Source organism: Gadus macrocephalus, chromosome 9 (genome assembly GCF_031168955.1).
Source record: "Gadus macrocephalus chromosome 9, ASM3116895v1".
Lineage (NCBI taxonomy): Eukaryota > Metazoa > Chordata > Actinopteri > Gadiformes > Gadidae > Gadus > Gadus macrocephalus.
In genome coordinates this window covers 10,675,377-10,698,163 of record NC_082390.1, presented here as the reverse complement: position 1 = coordinate 10,698,163, position 22,787 = coordinate 10,675,377, and the positions used below count along the sequence as shown (strand labels likewise).

General features: G+C 49.3%; 1 protein-coding gene and 1 long non-coding RNA gene across 3 annotated transcripts; both read left to right on the top strand.

Moving 5' to 3' along the window:
- Positions 1 to 8,155: 8,155 nt before the first annotated feature.
- On the top strand, positions 8,156 to 19,540 carry LOC132464414 (G1/S-specific cyclin-D2-like). The gene is made up of 5 exons (XM_060060773.1): positions 8,156 to 8,585; positions 9,754 to 9,969; positions 13,695 to 13,854; positions 15,684 to 15,826; positions 18,767 to 19,540. Exons 1-5 carry the CDS (start codon positions 8,397 to 8,399, stop codon positions 18,920 to 18,922), a joined length of 864 nt encoding a protein of 287 aa, XP_059916756.1. The 5' UTR covers positions 8,156 to 8,396; the 3' UTR covers positions 18,923 to 19,540.
- A 1,357-nt stretch (positions 19,541 to 20,897) lies between these two features.
- Positions 20,898 to 22,304, top strand: LOC132464422 (uncharacterized). Of its 2 annotated transcripts, none has more exons than XR_009527255.1 (2): positions 20,898 to 21,081; positions 21,143 to 22,304. It is a non-coding gene; the product is annotated as an uncharacterized LOC132464422 (long non-coding RNA). The 2 variants fall into 2 exon arrangements; XR_009527256.1 differs by having other exon boundaries at positions 21,128 to 22,304.
- Positions 22,305 to 22,787: the final 483 nt, after the last annotated feature.

Here is a 22,787-nt window from a genome sequence, read left to right as displayed (position 1 = left end):
AGGTGAACATGTTACAATGAACTTGTAGGTTAGTATGTTATATTGAACTTGTTATAATGACCGTGTAGGTGAACATGTTATAATGAACCATGTAGGTGCCTCTGAGGTAAAATGTCAAGAGGGGAGAAACAGCAGTCCCTAACGGTTCTGGGCTTCAGACGCTGACCTCTGTGTTATTTGGAGTGACCCTTGGCCAGGAAGTCGGGGCAGACTAGTCAGAGATGAAACAAGTGGGAGCGGGGGCTAATTGGCTGAGCTCTGAGGGAAGCAAGTCAATGTTATGCTAGCAATGGACCGCCTTGGGGAAACCGGAGACCTCCACCTCAAACACCACAACAGCTTTACCTCCAGGAACAGATCCATCGCTGGAACAGGAAATGGTCACGGTTCATTGGTGAAACTACGACATGGTTTCAATCTTCTGCACAGGAATCTATTTATTTTGTGAAATATATATGTTCAAGATATTTTTTTTATTTGACATATTGAATAAAAGATCCCATGAATTTGCAGTTGGTCAAGCAGGTAACTGACTGTGCGATGACAAGGTTTTGTGCAAATTACCAATGGTTCTCGCAGCTGTATATATACTTCACCTGAGAATGACTCTGATTGTTATAATGATAATAGATGTCATTTAAAAACTTGTCAACTACCTTCTGCATTCCACGGGCGGCGGGGGTTTCACTTTTCCACCCTTCTTCATCACCCCTCACACCATGGAGAGATCTGGTGTTCCTTCAGAGATCTGGTGTTCCTTCAGAGATCTGGTGTTCCTTCAGAGATCTGGTGTTCCTTCAGAGATCTGGTGTTACTTCAGAGATCTGGTGTTCCTTCAGAGATCTGGTGTTACTTCAGAGATCTGGTGTTACTTCAGAGATCTGGTGTTACTTCAGAGATCTGGTGTTCCTTCAGAGATCTGGTGTTACTTCAGAGATCTGGTGTTCCTTCAGAGATCTGGTGTTACTTCAGAGATCTGGTGTTCCTTCAGAGATCTGGTGTTACTTCAGAGATCTGGTGTTCCTTCAGAGATCTGGTGTTACTTCAGAGATCTGGTGTTCCTTCAGAGATCTGGTGTTACTTCAGAGATCTGGTGTTACTTCAGAGATCTGGTGTTCCTTCAGAGATCTGGTGTTACTTCAGAGATCTGGTGTTCCTTCAGAGATCTGGTGTTACTTCAGAGATCTGGTGTTCCTTCAGAGATCTGGTGTTACTTCAGAGATCTGGTGTTCCTGAGAGAGATCAGAGGGGAAGAGATAGAGAGGGAGAGGGAGAGTGAGGGAGAGAGAGAGAGAGAGAGAGAGAGAGAGGGGGGGGGGAGAGAGAGGGCGAGAGGGAGGGAGAGAGACCAGGGAGAAAGAGGGAGACAGAGGGAGGATGAGATGGAGCGAGAGGGAGGGATAGAGGAGAGAGAGAAGGGGGGGAGAGCGCTAGTGTGTTGAGACACCTGACACTCTGAGGGGCCACGGCCCTGAGACCGGGGGAGGAGGCGGAGCCTCTGTGAGTGACAGTCACACAGACAAGCAGACAGACAGGCAGACGGTTCCCAAGTGCCTAGCAGCGGCGGATGTTGTGCTCTGCTGCTGCATGCATCGTTATCTTCAATCAGACGTGTGTGTGTGTGTGTGTGTGTGTGTGTGTGTGTGTGTGTGTGTGTGTGTGTGTGTGTGTGTGTGTGTGTGTGTGTGTCTGTGTGTGTGTGTGTGTGTGTGTGTGTGTGTCTGTGTGTCTGTGTGTGTGTGTGTGTGTGTGTGTGTGTGTGTGTGTGTGTGTGTGTGTGTGTGTGTGTGTGTATGTGTGCGTGTGTGTGTTTGTGCGTGTGTGTGTGTGTGTGTGTGTGTGTGTGTGTGTGTGTGTGTGTGTGTGTGTGTGTGTGTGTGTGTGTGTGTGTGTGTGTGTGTGTGCAGGTATGCACAAGCTGTGCACCTCTGGGTGTGTGTGAAAGCAGGGAGGATGTGTGTGTGCAGCTGCGTGCTGCGTGGTGTTTTGGCCGGGCGTTGGGCCGGGGTGAGACACCCAGAGAAGAGCTGCTGCATGCCCACATAATCGAGTTAATCTACACCTCAGTACCCCATATATAGCATCTGGTACCATCTGGAGAGGGGAGGGAGGGGGCAGGGGAGGGAGGGAGGGAGAGGGGAGGGAGAAGGTAGGGAACTCCTCCCTTTCCTGACCATTTCCACATATGTAATACTTAAGTCTCACTTTTCACCATATATACCCTTTTAGATGTGTTTTATATTGTATTTTAAAAGGATTTCATAGCACTTATTTAACTTTTTGTGTTTAGCCATGTAATGCCCTTTGAGTCTGGATCTGAGAGACAAACAATAGAAGCACCCTCTCCTGTGTGCAGAGAGAGTCTGTGAACTAGGAAGAGACTGTTACCAGGCTGTAACCAGGGGACCGGGGTGTAACCAGGGTAACCAGCTGCAACCAGGGGACCGGGTTGCTGGGCTGTCACTCAAAACAATGCCTTCGAGTTTTAAGCGTCTACAAAAAAAGTGCAGCCTAATTTGTAACTCGTCATTTGTATCTTGTAACGTGGCTTTGTGTTACTTGGTGTAACGTGGCTTTGTGTAACCATGGAGGTGGTGGGGGTGGTGGTGGTGACAGGGACAACGGAACCGCGAGGCCAAGGGCCACCCCACTTTTCACAGGAAAAAGATACAAAAATAATTACATTGGTAGCTACCACAGCTAAGACTGACAATTGATTGTAAAGCATTATTTCTTATGGCAAAATTAATTCCATCTAGGTCAGACTAGGTTGCGGCAGGCATGTCGCATTGTAATTTGGGGATGAATAGGACTACAGGTAATTCAATTAAAAAAAGTTTTGGAAACCCACTGCAGCTTCAGCTGTCAGCTCAGATAGGAGACTTCAAAACGTATAAAGTGCATATAGAAAGTGGATATAGTCTACCCTTTACCCCACCACCTCCTCCACCACCTCCATCTCCACCACCACCCTCACCACCACCAACACCACTCAGTGGTGCCGGAATGATTTCAGTGGTGGGGGAGAGGAGGGAGGCCAATGAATGCCAGACGGCTGATGGTGTTAGCTCAAGGTCCTGTCAGACAGAGCCGTTGTGCGGGTCCTCCTGAACACTGCCCCGGGACGCTCAGCGCTCCGGCCAGCGGTCTGGATCGATTGGCGGCTGAGTGAGTCTCTGTTGTTAGAGACGCACTCAGTGGCGCTGGTCAGCCCTCTGAGGGAGCAGGAGGCCTGGAGCCCTGAGGGAGGAGGAGGCCTGGAGCCCTGAGGGAGCAGGAGGCCTGGAGCCCTGAGGGAGGAGGAGGCCTGGAGCCCTGAGGGAGCAGGAGGCCTGGAGCCCTGAGGGAGCAGGAGGCCTGGAGCCCTGAGGGAGGAGGAGGCCTGGAGCCCTGAGGGAGCAGGAGGACTGGAGCCCTGAGGGAGCAGGAGGCCTGGAGGCCTGAGGGAGCAGGAGGCCTGGAGGCCTGGAGCCCTGAGGGAGCAGGAGGCCTGGAGCCCTGAGGGAAGAGGAGGCCTGGAGCCCTGAGGGAGCAGGAGCCCTGAGGGAGCAGGAGGCCTGGAGCCCTGAGGGAGGAGGAGTCCTGGAGCCCTGAGGGAAGAGGAGGCCTGGAGCCCTGAGAGAGCAGGAGGCCTGGAGCCCTGAGGGAGCAGGAGCCCTGAGGGAGCAGGAGGCCTGGAGCCCTGAGGGAGCAGGAGGCCTGGAGGCCTGGAGCCCTGAGGGAGGAGGAGGCCTGGAGCCCTGAGGGAGGAGGAGAGAGGAGAGCGGCTCCTGTAAGAAGCCAAGGTCCACACTGAGGAACCCAAGGCCCCCTGTGAAGAACCCGTGGCCTTCAGTGAGGAACCAAAGGCCCACAGTGAGGAACCCAAGGCCCACAGCCACTCTGGATCAGTAATAGAGTTCTAAAGACCTGTGACCAGTAGTAAGAGTTCTAAAGAGTGTTGGATCAGTAGTTAAGGGTTCTAAAGAGCAGTGGATTCGTAGTTAGAGTTCTAAAGAGCGGTTGATCCATGGTTAGAGTTCTAAAGAGCGGTGGATCAGTAGTTTTAGTTCTAAAGAGTGGTGGATCAGTAGTTTTAGTTCTAAAGAGTGGTGGATCAGTAGTTTTAGTTCTAAAGACCTGTGGACCAGTAGTTACAGTTCTAAAGAGCGATGGATCAGTAGTTAGAGTTCTATAGAGCAGTGGATCAGTAGTTAGAGATCTAAAGAGCGGTGGATCGGTAGTTAGAGTTCTCAAGAGCGGTGGATCGGTAGTTTGGGTTCTAAAGAACGGTGTATCAGTAGTTAGAGTTCTAAAGACCCGTGGACCAGCCGTTAGGGTTCTAAAGAGCGGTGGATCGGTAGTTTGAGTTCAAAAGAGCTGTGGATCTGTGAGCAGGAGGTTCTCAGTGTCTATCTCATGGTGGCTCCTGCTCCCCACAGCCAACATCTCGTACTGAATACGTCAAACAGACAGTTGGGACTTTGTTCTTCCTCTCGGGCCCTTCCGGGGGTTAATGAGATAAGAGTGGAGCAGGAATTTGGGGAGGGTGTCTCTGCATCAAGAATGTCTGAGGGAGTCTGTGGGAGGTCCCCAGAGCCAGAGCCCCAGGCCACAGTCAGCCTTGTTGCAGCATCAGTCTGACGGGGGTTCTCAGAGAATCCCACAGGTGCTGAGAGGAGACGGGGTCAGGGACAGGCTCACCAGCCGCCAGACACGTTAGCAACACTTGGCACGAGACACGTTAGCAACACTAGCCGCTACACATGTTAGCAACACGTTAGCATCACTAGCCCCCAAACACGTTAGCAACAGGTTAGCAACACTAACCGTGAGCAACAATATACGCTAGATACGTTAGCAATACTATCCGTTAGCAACACTATCCATATGATACGTTAGCAACATGTTAGTAACACTAGCCGTTAACAACACTATCCAATAGACACATGAGCAACAACGACTCTGGCAGCTAGACATGTTAGCAACACAAGCTGCTAGGTATCATAGCCACATGTTAGCAACACTAGCCGCAAGACATCTAAGTAATACATTAGCAACACTCAAGACATCCAATACTGTCGGATACTGTGTGTCCAAAACAAGAAGGCTGTGGCTATAAGGGACAACTTATCTTATCTTATCTTTTCTAATCTGCTCCAGACTCGGCAGAGAACAGAACTCGAACTGAAGGAATGCAAAACAAGAGGAAGGTGAGAAACACAGCTTCCTAACTGTTGCAACTGAAACGGGCAGCGGGGGGGGCGGCAGAGAGCAGGTGTTTGTGTGTGCGTGTGTTGTGTGCGAGCCTGTCTTGTGCGTGCGTGTATTGTGTGTGTGTGTGCCTGTGTGCAATGTATAATATCATAATAATGGGGGTTATCTCATTAAATGTGTGTTGATCATCAACGGTCGTCAGGAGGAACCGAGCGGTGCTTTGCATGAAGCTGTTGTTGTTGTTTGCTGCTCTGCTGGTTTGTGGTTCGACCCCGACACACAGATGTGGAGCGGGAGTTAAACACTCCAGGCCTCTGGCTCTTTAGTTTATTACTTTACCACCATCCCTAACAGGCCGGGTGGAGGGGTCCACCAGTGAGGAGCACTGGGGGGAGGGGTCTGGGTTCAATCCTGATAGTGTGGAGTGGAGGTAGGGTCCTCCTAGAGAGGCAGGAACCTCCAGCTGACTGGAGTACAGCCGAGTTCACCCTCTCACCAGGTTCACCGTCTCACTGTATAATATATATAGATAGAAATATATGTATACATATATATATATATATATATATATATATATATATATATATATACACTGTCATATATCCAGTTCTATATGTAGTATATGAGTTCTTCCTTGTGTCTCTTGGATCTCTTGGTTCCAGAGTAGAAGCAGCATAACGCTGTGTTATATGTATATATATAAATATATATACATATATATAAAAAAAGATATATATATATATATAATATATATATATATATATAACACTGTTATATATATATATACTCTTATATATGCTATTATATATATGTACTCTTATACATACTCTAATATATATGCAATACATACTGTTATATATACCATTACATATACTGCTATATATACCATTACATATACTGCTATATATTCTGTTATATATACCTGTTATATATACTGTTATATACTGTTATATATACTCCTATATATACACTGTTCTATATATACTGTTATATATATACTGTTATATATACTGATATATATACTTTTGTAAATATTTGTTTAGATTATATAACAGGAATAATAACTTATATACACTGTTATATATGTATATATACTGATAATATATATACTGTTCTATGTATACTGTTATATATACTGTTATATATACACTGTTCAATATATACTGTTATATATATTGTTATATATACTGTTATATATATACTTTTATATTATTTAACAGTAATAATAACTTATGCATAATGTTATATATACTGTTATATATCCTGTTCTATATATACTGTTCAATATATCCTGTGCTATATATACTGTTATATATACTGTTATACTATGTTTAATATCTTCTGAATATGTTTCTTCAGAATGACGTCAGGCGTGTTGGCAGGGTGGAGGCTGCGCAGATCGGGGACGCGCATCGTCCCGTGTGAGTCGATGACGTAGTCCGTCTCTCACTCGGTCGCATGCACGTCAAGAAACACCTGTCGATCAACCTTATTGATTCATATCAATGAGGTTTAGAGGCAGCCCTCGTTCAGAACGGAAACACTCGTGATTTCATCGATAAGGGGTTGGAACGCAGACGGCCTTTTGGGGTCGAGTCCCTCCACCTGAGGAGGATGGAGGCTGAGGGACCGGGGGTCCATACACTCCTTTGGAGTCAGATGGAACCAGTCTGCCCAGTAACAGCCGCTGCTCACCCATTGGCTGAGCCGACCAAGGAGGAGGAGCAGAGAGAGGCTTTAAAGATACACGCGCTTACCACGCACACAATCACGCTCTCACCAAGAGCGACGTACACAGCGCCCTGCGCATGCTCCGTAGAGCTGACATGGAGATGTATAATATATATATATATTACATACAAAAATAATAAAAAGTCAATGTTTCTAAAGATCGGCCAAGGACTTCCAACACTGCTGTTAATGTTGAGAAATTCACGCAGGAGAACATTGAGGTAGAACTTCGGTTTACCTTCATGGTGTCTTCTGAGCTCACAGGAGAAAAAAAAAATACATGAAAAATGTAATGTCATCTCTGCATTTCATTTCCTTGAATGTTATCTGGCCACAGAGTCAGGCTGCTAGAATATAGTGTGTGTGTGTGTGTGTGTGTGTGTGTGTGTGTGTGTGTGTGTGTGTGTGTGTGTGTGTGTGTGTGTGTGTGTGTGTGTGTGTGTGTGTGTGTGTGTGTGTGTGTGTGTGTGTGTGTGTGTGTGTGTGTGTGCGTGCGTGTGTGTGTGCGTGCGTGCGTGCGTGTGTTCCATTAACATTTCATTTGGTGAATGTGAAATCAATAGTTGGCACATTCACTTAATTTCGACATGAACCAAATAATGAGCACAACACGTCAGAGTCAGAAAAGTCCCTCGTGTTGAAACGATGTGGAACTTTACATTCTTTAGGACCAATAGGCCTACTTAAGTCCCCAAACTTTACAACCAAGACTTAAGTCCCCAAACTTTACATTGTTTAAAGCCAAAACAAAATGTACGCCTACATTGTTAAGGACCAAGACTTAAGTCCCCAAACTTATTTTTTTATTGAGTAAGAGAGATTAATTAACATCCAGCGACCTAAATTCTGATTACAGGTCTCTAGCTTACCGTGATGTGTGGTTCTATAGGTTTCTAGGTCCTGCAAAGGTCTATATAGTGGTTCTTTAGGGTTTTTAGCTCTGTTACAGTTCTATACAGTGGTTCTATATGGTTCTAGGTCCTGGTTAAAGGACCTAGAACTGGTTATATGTGATTCTAGATCCTGTGATGTGTACAGTGGTATAGGGTTCAAGGTCCTGTTGTTCTAAAGGGTTCTAGGTCCTGTGGTTCTATATAGGTATTAAAGGTCTATTCATATGCTGGTGTGGGGGGGGGGGGGGGGGGGGGGGGGGGCTGCACGTGCCAGCTGCTCTGCATAGACTCAGCGACGAGTTGCGTCGCCGACGCGCGGAGGGTGGAGGCGGGAGGGTGGAGAGAGGGTGGAGGGAGAAGGAGAGACGGAGTCGATGCAAAGTGCTCGAGGAAGAGGAAAAAGTTGTGAAGGCAGAGCGAAAGAGAGAGAGCGAGAGAGAGAGCGAGAGAGAGAGAGAGAGAGAGAGGAGGTCTCTGCTTCCTGCCGTCTCTCGGTAGTTGTATGCCTCCGCTCCGTGAGTGCAGACCCTCCACCTGGTCTCCCGGATCAGAACCTTCTCCCCCGGACCGAGGACCATGGAGCTGCTATGCCTGGAGGCGGCGGTGCGGGCCCGGCCCGACCCCGTGCTGCTGGGCGACCAGCGGGTCCTGCAGAGCCTGCTCAGCATCGAGGAGCGCTTCCTCCCCCAGGTCCCCTACTTCAAGCTCTTCCAGAAGGAGCTCCAACCCTACATGAGGAGGATGGTGGCCACCTGGATGCTTGAGGTTCGTACGGCCGAGGAGCCCTATGTAAAACCGTCTGGAGTTCTGGGGGTCTGGAGGTCTGGAGGTCTTGGGGGAACTCCGGCGGAGACTAGCTCAGGACTCGAGTTTTGTGAACATTAGACAGTGTCTCTGCGACGCGTTCAGACAAGTGAGTTCAGACCAGTGAAATCAGACCAGTGAGTTCAGACCATTAAGTCCAGACCAGTAAGTTCAGACCCAGTACGGTACCGGGACCAGGTCTGGGTCTTCATGCACACGTATGCACTCCGCTCTTTATCGCCATGTTGCTCTGCGTGAGTTTCTGTTCCCGACGGATCCTCAGAACCCGGGGAACACAGGACGGTGGAGCGGGTTCTGATCCTTCTGTCGGGGTGAAGAACCTTTAGATCAGACGTCGTCAACATTTTAGATATTATACTTTATTATATATTTTTATATTATATTATGTTTCTGAAGGTTGGGACGCGGAAGGGCGCGGGCCTCAAGCCGCGGTCCTCCCGTCGCTCCCCGCGGAGTTCAGTTCCGTGTTCTGAACCGGATCAATATCTGAGTAGAAGACCGATCAGAGAAGAACCGCCGCCGTCGGGGCTTTATTATCATGTGTCGATGGTCCAGATCGGACCTTGATTCGGGTTTTTAATAAATTTTTAAAGTATTTATCGGCTGGTTGGTGACGCACTCGATATCAACTCCTCGGTCCTCCACTTCTAATTTGATACTTTTTTCGTGTTTCCCGGTCAGTAATCTGGTTCTGAATTGTCGGATCTGATGTGAAAGAGGCCGGGGAACATTGTAATACCATAAATACCCACCTAGACAATTTATTTATATTTCTAAATATTTTATGAAAATATGACGAATGCAGAAAGCGCTTCCGTGTGCGGCGGCGCTGCGGGGTTTCTGTTCTCTGCTCTCAGAACTCATTTAGACTCTGAACTCTTTCTCCCTTCAACTCTTTATTCCATAACACCGTATTTACACTTAGTGAGAAAAACTTTTCGAAAGTCTCCAATAATGTATTCTGAATGAATTGGTGATGTCGCAACAGATCGGGGCTGGGCTGGTCTTGGCCGGACCCCAACGTGTGTGTCATCGGAGTTAAATGCGCTCTTTAGATCCTGGGTTTCGTTCTCAAGCGAGCCGCTTCTCACGCCGTCTCCCCCGGCAGGTCTGCGAGGAGCAGAAGTGTGAGGAGGAGGTTTTCCCGCTGGCCATGAACTACCTGGACCGCTTCCTGGCCGTGGTCCCGACCCAGAAGAGGAACCTGCAGCTGCTGGGCGCCGTGTGCATGTTCCTGGCCTCCAAGCTGAAGGAGACGCGGCCGCTGACGGCCGAGAAGCTCTGCATCTACACGGACAACTCAATCAGCCCGGGCGAGCTGCTGGTGAGAGATCATCTTCGTCTTCATCACCGTCGCCTCATCTCCTTCCCGAACTGAGACGGGATGAGAGGGAACCAATGGATTTATTTAGTTCAGTCAATTGGTGTGTGTGTGTGTGTGTGTGTGTGTGTGTGTGTGTGTGTGTGTGTGTGTGTGTGTGTGTGTGTGTGTGTGTGTGTGTGTGTGTGTGTGTGTGTGTGTGTGTGTGTGTGTGTGTGTGTGTACATAATAGAGCCTTTATTTTTGGTTGTTTTCCGCACACGGAGCCTTTATATCTTTACTGTCAGACGTGTGTCCCAGCAATAATCAATGCCTGCATTTCACACAGAAACAACTATTGTCCAGTTGTCCCTAAAATTAGGATGTGGTCGCTGTCACATCCTCTTAGAGGTGAGGGAGGGAGGGAGAGAGAGAGTTCTCTAACAAGGATTTTACTGTACAGCGCTTACAGTTATGACGTGTGTACAATGGTCTCTATCGCCATCTAGCGGTAGATATTTGTATGGTAGATATTTGTATAGATCAACGAGGTCAACTTGAACCCGGGCCAAAATGTGATAATGTTTCTGCCAGGGAGAGAGAAGGGGGGAGGTGGGGGAGGAGGGGAGGAGAAGAGAGAGATTGAAAGTTTGCCTTTTACAGTAGCCCGCATCCAAACAACAGAGACATGATGTGTGCATTTCAATTCTGAATGGTGAGTGTTCAGAACCGCTCTGCTACGCTGAACAGCCCTCTGCTGTTCCCCGTACCTCGGGACCTCAGATGAACAGTCCTCAGGACCTCAGATGAACAGTCCTCAGGACCTCAGATGAACAGTCCTCAGGACCTCAGATGAACAGTCCTCAGGACCTCAGATGAACAGTCCTCAGGAACTCAGATGAACAGTCCTCAGGACCTCAGATGAACAGTCCTCAGGAACTCAGATGAACAGTCCTCAGGACCTCAGATGAACAGTCCTCAGGAACTCAGATGAACAGTCCTCAGGACCTCAGATGAGAAGACAAGGTTGATCGTTATCATCTCAGACAGGAAATTTGGTGCTTTGGAATTGTTTATTGTGTAATTTATTTTAAGCAATCTGTCATGAAATGACAGAATAACAACAACAAAAAAAATCGGATTGGATAAAAGGGTTATTGTTAGGGTTAGCCTTACACTAAAGGTCCATACATATATGAATCTCTGGTTATCATTCAGCTTTATACCTTTTAGCCTGGATGAGAGCCTGCTTAGAACCAGGAGGGCCCCTCCCTCTGCCCCAGCCCAGAGACAAGGGCCTCCGCGGGGCCCCAGAGCCGGTCGCGGGTTCTGGCTGAGTGCGCCGGGTCTGCAGCTCATTTCTGTATAAGGCCGGATTCTGGCTGACATGCAGATACAGGAAACACAGATCAGCTGCTGGCTGCGCGTCACCTCCCTCCGGTTTTTTTCTTTGCTAAGAATCTCTTGTAAAAGGAAGCACAGATGTTACGGAGAAGCAGCAAGCAGAAGAAGGGACAGAGAGGAAGTAGCTTTTAGATAGAGGCTGTAGTATGAAGAGGCAGAGGGGAAGTAGCTTTCAGATAGAGGCTGTAGTATGAAGAGGCAGAGGGGAAGTAGCTTTCAGATAGAGGCTGTAGTATGAAGAGGCAGAGGGGAAGTAGCTTTCAGATAGATGCTGTGTTATGAAGAGGCAGAGGGGAAGAGGCTCTCAGCTAGAGGCTGTAGGTCCCAGTAGAGGCTGTGGTATGAAGAGGCAGAGGAGAAGTGGCTAGAGGCTGTGGGCCCCATGTAGAGGCTGTGGTATGAAGAGGCAGAGGGGAAGCAGCTACAGGCTGTAGGCCCCAGTAGAGGCGGTGGTGCTGTCATCCTGGAGGCTAAATTCACCATGCAGACGTCTCACAAATCAGACTTCAGATTAAATCTAAAGTCCGATCTCAGACAACTGAAATCTGTGTGAACTGGGCAGTTCACTTTCTTTCACTTATATTTTTTAGACCAATCAGGTTGCTGGAGGCCTCCGTAAAGGTGTGATTGGTGAACACAAACTCGTTCAGCGACAGTAAACTGTAAACATTGTCTGTAAATGTTTCAGAACAACAATGTGTTTTGCAGTTATTAAAATCCATTTTCTGAGTGTTTCATCCACTCTTGCAAATCAGTTTTCTTGAGTAGAATATCTCACTAACGAAACGGGAAACAAGGTGTAACTCCGGCTCTTTCTCCCCCCCTGCTGTGACACAGTAGTACTGCTGGACCAGAGGTTCTGCTGTAACACAGTAGGACTGCTGGGTCAGAGGTTCTGCAGTAACACAGTAGGACTGCTGGACCAGAGGTTCTGCTGTTCCGTGATTGAACAGTGCAATAACTGGTTGGGCATTAATGCAATAGCTATTGGGCAGCGCAATCATCCTCATGGACACATTTTTCATGCTACTTATTTGAGGAAGTGTGTGTGTGTGTGTGTGTGTGTGTGTGTGTGTGTGTGTGTGTGTGTGTGTGTGTGTGTGTGTGTGTGTGTGTGTGTGTGTGTGTGTGTGTGTGTGTGTGTGTGTGTGTGTGTGTGCGCGTGTGCGTGCGTGCGTGTGTGTGTGTGCGTGTGCGAGCGCTTGGGTAGTGCCTAGACTATGTTTTCTATAATGGGTTTCAAGTTGGAGGTATGTGTGTAATGTGTTTCATGTTTCATGTTTTTTAAGTATGTCAATGGAAAATCTTTTTGTATGTGTCACCAGTGCTCTCTGTGTGCCCAAAGCATATTTCTCTTGTGAGAGGGACAATAAAATACTTACTTACTTACTTACTTACTTACTTACTTACTTACTTACTTACTTACTTACTTACTTACTTACTTACTTACTTACTTACTTACTTACTTACTTACTTACTTACTTACTTAACACAGTAGGACTACTGGATCAGAGGTGCAGCGTGTGTAGGTGTGTGCAGTGCTGCAGTATGATGTGTGGTACTGCAGTAATATAGTGCTGCAGTATGATGTGTTGTACTGCAGTAATATGTGTGTAGTGCTGCAGTATGATGTGTGGTACTGTGTAGTACTGCTGTACATTCGTAGAAACATTTTACCGGGTATTTAAATGTGTTTAGGTTTGAACAAAGGAAGTTGAAGTCTGGAGACTCCTTGTTGTTGTTATCTCTCTGCTTTAGGATCAGATTGAATGACTTGTAGCTGCAGACTCCTCATTAAGAAAAAAAAGATGTTGAGAGAACAGCGGCCATGTTGGATTTAAGAGAGTCATCTCTCTCTCTCTCTCTCTCTCTCTCTCTCTCTCTCTCTCTCTCTCTCTCTCTCTCTCTTTCTCAGATGTACCACGTCTATCGCTCAATTCCTGCTCTGTTAGTCACCAGCTCCTCTGCTCTTCTCCAGGAAACGAAACCAAAGTTAGCGTGTACTGGAGTGACTCTGCCGCTAGGCAGTCAGACTGGCTAGCCAGCTAGCGCCCGCTGCAGCTAGCCAGCTAGCGCCCATGGCGGGCGCTAGCTGGCTAGCTGCAGCGGCACAATGTGTAGTACTACAGTAATTTGTGCAGTACTGTGGAACGATGTGTAGTATTACAGTTAGGTGTGTAGTACTGTGGAACGGTGTGTAGTATTACAGTAAATGGTGAATGGTAAATCTCTCTCTCTCTCTCTCTCTCTCTCTCTCTCTCTCTCTCTCTCTCTCTCTCTCTCTCTGTCCAGGACTGGGAGCTGTGGTAACCTCTCTCTCTCTCTCTCTCTCTCTCTCTGTCCAGGACTGGGAGCTGGTGGTTCTGGCTAAGCTGAAGTGGAACCTGGCCGCGGTGACGCCGAACGACTTCATCGAGCACATCGTGAGACGCCTGCCGCTCACAGAGGAGAAGCTCACACTCGTACGCAAACACGTGACCACCTTCATCGCCCTCTGCGCCACAGGTAGCTCTGCCCGCCGCCGCCCCGGGGAGGTGCACGGAGGCTATGCTAAGCGTCTAGCGCTATTCAGGGTGTTGTTGACATTGGTTGTAAACATCGGTTATGACGGGAGGAGAGGGAGGAGGCGGAATGACGGTCCTCCTCTCCTTCTCTTCATCCTCTTCATCCTCTGTGATGGTCCCATCCCCTCCTAAGGTCTTTGTGTGCTCCTTCCTCTGGCCCCGGGGCCTCTGGGCTGATCGGGCTGCACGGGGGAGAATCAGTTAATTTATTTGTCAACACACGGCCCACCAGCATAAGAGGGGGAGGGGGGAGAGGGGGGAGAGGGGGGAGAGATGTCCTCCTGAGCGGACGCACGCCGTTTGCTTTGCAGATGAATATCCCAATATGTTCAAGATATGTTAATGATATGTAAATTATATGTAAATGAGCCTCGGAGGGGCCCGTTTGGGGCCCCAGGAACACACATATCTGGAGGGGAGGAGGGAATCTTTTCTTTACACAGAAAAACTACTTTAGGAGGGTCTGGAGACAGGCCTCTCTCTCTCTCTCTCTCTCTCTCTCTCTCTCTCTCTCTCTCTCTCTCTCTCTCTCTCTCTCTCTCTCTCTCTCTCTCTCTCTCTCTCTCTCTCTCTCTCTCTCTCTCTCCTCCCCTTCTTCTCCCTTTTTTCCAATTACCCCCCCCCCCCACACACACACACACACACACACACACACACACACACACACACCCACACCCACATGCACACGCAGACACACGCTTTGTCCATTTGTGTGGAGAGGAGGACGCGGGCGGGACAATGGACTCAGACCCCACCCACCACTCTATTAATATGCTAGCTAGGAGGGGCCCAGTAGGAGGGGCCGGTAGGAGGGGCCCAGTAGGAGGGGCCGGTAGGAGGGGCCCAGTAGGAGGGGCTTAACATGAGGGGCCCGGAGAGTATAAACTAAGACATACAAAGAGAACAGGATGAGAGGGGGGGGTGTGTGTGTGTCTCTCTCTCTCTCTCTCTCTCTCTCTCTCTCTCTCCTCTCTCTCTCTCTCTCCCTGACGTCCGTTGCCTCTCTCGCTCACAAGCTGTCTCATTAGCATACTGAGCGCGGGCCCAGCTAACGAGCGGATTGGCCGGGGGGCCACAGGGCTGGGGGGGGGGCGTGGTGCCGCGGGGCCTGGGGGCAGCGGGGCCGGGGGGCTGGGGGCAGCGGGGCCTGGGGGCAGCGGGGCCGGGGGGCTGGGAGCAGTGACCACACGTGGAGCCAGGGACCTACAGGGGAGTCGCCTGGCAGCCCGTCAGGGGCCCCATTCAGCCCGGACCGCAGGGAGGGGGGGGGGGGTTTGAGTGAGAGAGAGGGAGTGTGTGTGTGTGTGTGTGTGTGTGTGTGTGTGTGTGTGTGTGTGTGTGTGTGTGTGTGTGTGTGTGTGTCTGGTTGCTTTACAAGCTGAGTTGGGCCTTACTATGGGCACAGTGGGAGGGGCCTCTCTATGAGGATGGGCCCCTGCTGGGGGGGAGGAGGACAGCAGCCCGAAGAACCACAACAAACCCAATGGAGCGTTTCCATTGGCTGCGGAGAGAGGGAGGACTTGACCCAACAGCACCAGATGGTTGCCTTGGGGCCAAACCTGGGATGGAAGAACAGAGCAAGGCATTAGGGGGTTGGGGGTTCCATTCCCCCTGTGGGGCAGGGCATTAGCGGGTTTGGGGTTCCATTCCCCCTGTGGGGCAGGGCATTAGTGGGTTGGGGGTTCCGTTCCCCCTGTGGGGCAGGACATTAGCGGGTTTGGGGTACCGTTCCTCTGGTGTTCTCGGTCTCAGTGTTGTTTCTCTCCACAGACTTTAACTTCGCCATGTACCCCCCCTCCATGATCGCCACGGGCAGCGTGGGCGCGGCCGTCAGCGGCCTGCAGCTGGAGATGGCAGGGGGGCGGGGCCACTGCCTCACCGCCCTGCTCGCCAAGATCACCAACACAGAAGTGGTGAGTCGACGGCCTGCCCTCTGACCCCGACCTCAGTCACTGCAGCACTGTCCTGAGGTGCAGTCACTACAGTACTGTCCTGAGGTGCAGTCACTACAGTACTGTCCTGAGGTGCAGTCACTACAGTACTGTCCTGAGGTGCAGTCACTACAGTACTGTCCTGAGGTGCAGTCACTACAGTACTGTCCTGAGGTGCAGTCACTATAGTACTGTCCTGAGGTGCAGTCACTACAGTACTGTCCTGAGGTGCAGTCACTACAGTACTGTCCTGAGGTGCAGTCACTATAGTACTGTCCTGAGGTGCAGTCACTGCAGCACTGTCCTGAGGAGCAGTCACTACAGTACTGTCCTTTGCCACTATCCCTCTAGTCCAGGGGTCACCTACACAGTGCCCGCGGGCCCCAGGGCGCCCGCAAGGACCATAAAAGGCGCCCGCAGGCCTGTTCTAAAAAAATAGCATAGCTCATTCTTGAACAACTCTTTCCCACCTTTTTTATGTCATTGGTGTTAAATTATTGTGAGAAATCATTAACATGATCAGTGTCTTCACATAGATGAGTATCATTAATCATTAATAATATTATATAACTAAAGGCAAACTGAGCAAATTGGTTATTTCAGAAGAGTGTATCAAACTGGGTGCCCTTCGTATGTACCCATGAAGTAGCTCTCAGGTTCAAAAAGGTGGGTGACCCCTGCTCTAGTCTCTACAGTTCCTTCCTGAAGTGCTTTACCCTCACAGTGTCCATACAATACCCATCCCTCTCGGGCCCTCGCTGTACACTCCCAGGGCCTTCTTATCGTCCGTTTGTCCCTACTGGCCTGGCTGTCCATCGGCCCTCTCGTAACGCTGCACCAGAATGATGATTTGCTGCCCTCCTGACTACAGTGAGGCCTCTCTGCTCTCTCCGTATCCCATGATCCTCTGCTCCTCCATGGTTCCCCCTGGTGCGAGGCGTGTGAACTCTCGCTCAGCGCGTGAACTCTCGCTCAGCGCAGGCGGAAAAACCAACATGTGGTCCCAGCAGGCACAGGGCCTCAGTGTGTCTGGGCAGCGGGCTGGACGCCTCCCGCCGTCCACCGCTTCACGTTCCCGGACCCAGACAAGCCATCGCTCTCACGGACCGCAGGGGGAGGCCGTCCTCGTCCAGCGTACCGGGGAGCAGCAGTCAGCTGAAGATGTTGACTTAGTTTGTTTGTGAACTTGATGACCTTCTGCTAAAAGGCCGGTGAAGCGGCCAGGTGTGGCGGCGAGAACGGTTCCATCTGTGATGTAACTCACAGAACCAGCCGGCTCTCCTCCTCTTAACCACATCATGGCTCAGACCAGAGCCACTCTGGCCCCCCAGGGCCCCCCCTGTGTCCCGATGGGGCGGGGGACCCGCGGGGGAAGCGTGCCGGTCAGATGAGGCTGGAGGGGGGCTGAGGATACGTTCCTCTAGGACTGAGCCCAGCTCAGGGAACAGGCAACGGGCTAATTAGCCGAATGGACGACCAGATGGCCATTATGAAAGACCAGGCAACCTCTGCCAAACGGTGCTGCTGCCAACACCCTGATGTCCCCAGGGCCCTCCCCTGGCACCCTGCTGGCACCCGGCTGAGCCTCCCCACGGCCCACCGACTGGAACAAGGGGCTGGTTGAGAAACACAGGAGAACAAATCGACCCACCCAGGCTGTACTATGGACGTATGAGGTATAGATCCGATATAAACCCAGCCGGGACAGCCCCCCTCCTGGTGGAAGATAAGTTGTAATAAGAGGCTCATTGAGGCTGTGGTCCTGACCCAGTGAGGCTGTGGTCCTGACCCAGTGAGGCTGTGGTCTGGACCCAGTGAGGCTGTGGTCCTGACCCAGTGAGGCTGTGGTCCTGACCCAGTGAGGCAGTGGTCCTGACCCAGTAAGGCTGTGGTCTGGACCCAGTGAGGCTGTGGTCCTGACCCAGTGAGGCTGTGGTCCTGACCCAGTGAGGCTGTGGTCCTGACCCAGTGAGGCTGTGGTCTGGACCCAGTGAGGCTGTGGTCCTGACCCAGTGAGGCTGTGGTCCTGACCCAGTGAGGCTGTGGTCTGGACCCAGTGAGGCTGTGGTCCTGACCCAGTGAGGCTGTGGTCCTGACCCAGTGAGGCTGTGGTCTGGACCCAGTGAGGCCTACTGAGCCTGTCTTCTGTGTTTCTGCTCCACATCTGCTCAGCCGACCAGCACTGAGGAACTCTGTAGCCTCAACCTTCAAATGTCAAGCTGCCAAAGGGTCCTGGTTTGACAATGCTGCATTTGAGCCACAAGGCACCGGCGACAATGACGCTTTTATTGTGAAGGACGTGTGTGAGAGTTATGTGCAACATGACATTACTACTTTCAGCACAGATTTAATAGAGATAAAGGTTGCATTTAGCAGCTTTTAATTTGCATATTCATATCACATGAGGACCGCTAAGGGCGCCTGCGGATGTGTGTGGGTGGGTGTCAGGGTGTGTGTGTGTGTGTGTGTGTGTGTGTGTGTGTGTGTGTGTGTGTGTGTGTGTGTGTGTGTGTGTGTGTGTGTGTGTGTGTGTGTGTGTGTGTGTGTGTGTGTGTGTGTGTGTGTGAGTGGGGCTCAACCTCTTGAAGATATTAAATTGGTTTGCCTCCCAGTCATACTGTGTTATAGCAGAACCAACCTCTAACTAACCTCTCTTTCTCTCTCTCTGTCTCTCTCTGTCTGTCTCTGTCTGTCTCTGTCTCTCTCTGTCTGTCTCTGTCTCTCTCTCTCTCTCTCTCTCTCTGTCTGTCTCTCTCTCTCTCTCTGTCTCTGTCTCTCTCTCTCTCTCTCTCTCTCTCTCTCTCTCTCTCTCTCTCTCTCTCTCTCTCTCTCTCTCTCTCTCTCTCTCTCTCTCTCTCTCTGTCTCTCTCTGTCTCTCTCTGTCTCTCTCTGTCTCTCTCTCTCTCTTACTCTCTCTCTCAGGACCTGCTGAAGGCGTGTCAGGAGCACATAGAGCGTGTGTTGGTGAGCAGCCTCCTTGAGGGCCGGCAGCAGCAGCAGACACAGCCCAGCGAAAAGGGCCTGGAGGAGCAGGACCAGGCCTCCACCCCCACAGACGTCTGCGACGTCAACTTATGAACAGCAGGGGGCACCGTTGCAACGAGATGTTTTTCTTTTAAGAGGAAAAAAACGAACGTTAAAGAAAAAGAGTATTTTGGGGGGGAAAAGAGGGAAAAAAGCAACATAACAAAAACGTTTAAAAAGTCAAAAAGCCCTTGAGCGAGAGAGGGAGAGAGAAGAAAAGCTTTCTAGTTTTTGTAGATTTATATTTTTCAATGCAAACAAAAAAAAGTCCCCTAGACGTTATCGACGCTCTGTCTCCTCCATCCGAGAGGATCAAACAGGAGCCAGCGTGGACCGGGCTCTGGGTTCTGGGTATAGGGTCTGGGTTCTGGGTTATGGTCCTGCTGTGGGTCCAACCGGTCTACCAGACCCTCAGGCCTCTCAGGACAGGGAGGAGCTCTCAGCGGCGCCGGGACACCAGTCTCATCTCCATGGAAGGTTCTGCTCAGTGGAAGATATCAAATAGAGAGAGGGAGAGAGAGAGAGAGAGAGAGAGAGAGAGAGAGAGAGAGAGAGACAGACAGACAGAGAGAGAGAGAGAGAGAGACATTGATAAGGAGATGTAATGTTAGAGGATCCCAAATATAGAGAATTATTCTTATTGTATCATTATTATTATTATTATGAAAATTATTATTACCATACTAGAAAATATTATTGTGAATTGAGATTCATAGGAATCAATAAGCTTGTTTTTTGAATGTCTGTACGGGAGCTCAGCCTCTCTGCGCGTGTGTGTACGTGTGTGTGTGTGTGTATGTGTATACTTACGTGTGTGAGTGAATACATACGTGTGTGTGGGTGTATACGTACATATGTGTGTGTTTGCGTGTATTCGTACGTGTGTATACGTACACGTGTGTGTGTGTTTGTATGTGTATACGTACGTGTGTGTGTGTGTATGTGTATACGTAAGTGTGTGTGTGTGCATACTTATGTGTATGTGTGTATATGAATGCGTGTACGTACTTGTGTGTGTAAGCATTTGTATGTGTGTGCTTGTGTTTTCTTGTGTGTGTGAGCATGTTGTGGTTTGCTGCAGTAGTGATTCTGTTGCTATATTGCGATGTGCTTTTTAATGCATGAAGCACTTGAGCAAAGATGAACTTGATGGAGTCAAAGCGCCAACAGATCAGACTTTAGCTAGTACCTAACCAGTACCTAAACCAGTACGTATTAGTTTTACACGTATGGAATGGGACGGTAAGCTCCTAATCTTCCCGCCCGGGCCCTTAACTTAGGCGATATGTAAGGGGCTGGGATTTTTTCAGCAGAAACCGCCTAATATTTCCATGACATGGAGGCATTCTGCTGTGTGTGTGCGTGCGTGTGTGTGTGTTAATCCGTGCGTGTGTGTGGGTTGGAAGCTGATTCAGCACAGGGACAGAGGTGTCTGGAGAGAGACCAAGGAGAACGAGGGGTGCTCCCTGTTCCGAGGACATCCCTGTTGAAGGCGTTCCACAGTGTGAATGAGGAGGAGAACCTGATGTTCATCTGATTAGATCTGATGTCAAAAACAGTCAGGAGCCACATCTGTAGATTCCATTTGGTTTTCTATCAGATAAAAAAAGGAATAAAACATTTTACTTGAAATCTTTTGACACTTCTGCTCCACGTCAAAACATAAGATAAAAAACAGAAGCAAGTTAATGATATTAAAGTAAGGACCATGGATCATCATCATGTGTCCTGCAGGCCGCTGGAACAGTTTGACCTACTCTGAGAACCCCCCCCTGGTTGGGTCTCTGCGGTGTTGGGGGCTTCACGTTACTCTGAGACCCCCCCGGGTTGGGTCTTCACATTACTCTGAGACCCCCCCCGGGTTGGGTCTTGGAGTGTGGGGGGTTTCACATCGGGGCTTCAGGCTCGGCCCGAAAAGCACAAACCAGTAATGGGGCCGTGGTCTTCAGGACCTGGTCTTCAGAGGACCTGGTCTTAAAGGACTTGGTCTTCAGAGGACCAGGTCTTAAAGGACCTGGTCTAGAGAGGACTTGGTCTTCAGAGGAGCTGGTCTTCAGAGGACCTGGTCTTCAGAGGACCTGGTCTTAAAATACCTGGTCTTCAGAGGACCTGGTCTTAAAGGACATGTCTTCAGAGGACCTGGTCTTCAGAGGAGCTGGTCTTCAGAGGACCTGGTCTTGAAGGTCCTGGTCTTGAAGGAGCTGGTCTTGAAGGTCCTGGTCTTGAAGGACCTGGTCTTCAGAGGTCCTGGTCTTGAAGGAGCTGGTCTTGAAGGTCCATGTACCTTCTAAGGTGTTGCTAAGCTCTGCTCAGCTCAGGGTGACGGCTAAAGAAAAGGATAAACTTGGGAGGTTTGAGGAAACAATTGTGGTGTTTCAGCATCAAAGAAAGAAAGAGAGGCCAGGGGACGGGGGCCTGAGGCCAGGGGTTCGGGGGCCAGAGGCCAGAGTCCTGAGGCCAGGTCTCGGGGGCCAGGGGCCTGAGGCCGGGGGCCAGGGATGGTCGGGGAGCGTTCAGATAACAAACAACCAAAACACAGTTCAGAAGCAGCTGGGTGCTGAGCCTGAGGGTCCTAACGCCACAACCCTGTTACCTGTCTGTGTATCCAGTTCACCTTTGGATGTGTGTGTGTGTGTGTGTGTGTGTGTGTGTGTGTGTGTGTGTGTGTGTGTGTGTGTGTGTGTATGTGTGTGTGTGTTTGGAAGTGTATGTATGTGTTTGATTGTGCGTGTGCGGTTGGATGTGTGTGTATGTGCGTTTGGATGTGGATTGACCACATACACAATAGGTCTGAGTTTTTCTAAAGTTGAGAGCTACTGTATTCCAAAGTGAAGAGACAGAGGAACGGGTGTGAAGACAGAAATAATAGTGTCAATAATTTTGATTTAATGTTGTCTATTTTGCGCTGCTAAAAGCTATGATTTTTTTGTCATTTCTTATAAACAACAAAATAACATTACCTAGTCGTGATGGGTCACTTGAGTGTGCTGCTATTTTATAAACTTTGTGTTATAATATAATTATTTTACTGCTTAAGAGATGCATTCAGAAATCATGCCGGGGCGAACAGTAGAACAGTGGACTGGAAACTTACACACGCACACACACATGCTCACAAAGAACACACATGACCACACAAACACGCACACACACACACGGACCTCCAGTCCCAGGCAGATCTGCGTTGTTGTGTATTGTTTCACATTTTGTTTTGTTTTTGAGTTTTTTGGGGAGGAGGTCGTCTTGTTGGACACTTCAGGATCTCACTTGGCTCCAGCTGTATGGGAGGGGGGGGGGGGTCTGAGCCTGGTTCCTCATGGTTCCTCATAGGGTTCCAGAGGTCAGCTAGCCCCGCCCCCCGGGTATACAGCACCAATCACTTCATGTACCTCAATGTCTGCTGCTCCACCTTGGTCAATAAACTTCTGCTTTCAGACGTTGTCTTGCAGTCCTTTGTCTCCAATAGTCCGCTCTCCAGTGGTTTTACCTATGAGCTTTATTTTTTATTTTATTGGTTTAGTTCAGGGACATTGCACACTAATCAACATTCAAAATGTAAGCGAGCCAGAGTTAGCCCAAGAGGCTAGTTTTCATCTGTTGTCCCCTGCCAGATATTCAAAAGGCAACCTAAAATTACAGAAATAAAATGTATATAAACAAAGATTAAAAAACAACATAGTAGTAAGAATGAATTGACAGACAATGGCAAACAAACAATAAAATAAGCAGACAATAAAACACAGTGTACATTAAACATTTAAGGAAAGTGCACAAAACAGTAGATTAGAGCAGGACAAACACATCTACAATAAAAAAACATTCAGCAGCATAGAACACAAACATGCAGCACAAACATATATAGCAGCATAAAGCACAAACATGCAGCACAGACATACAGCAGCCTAAAGCATAAACATGC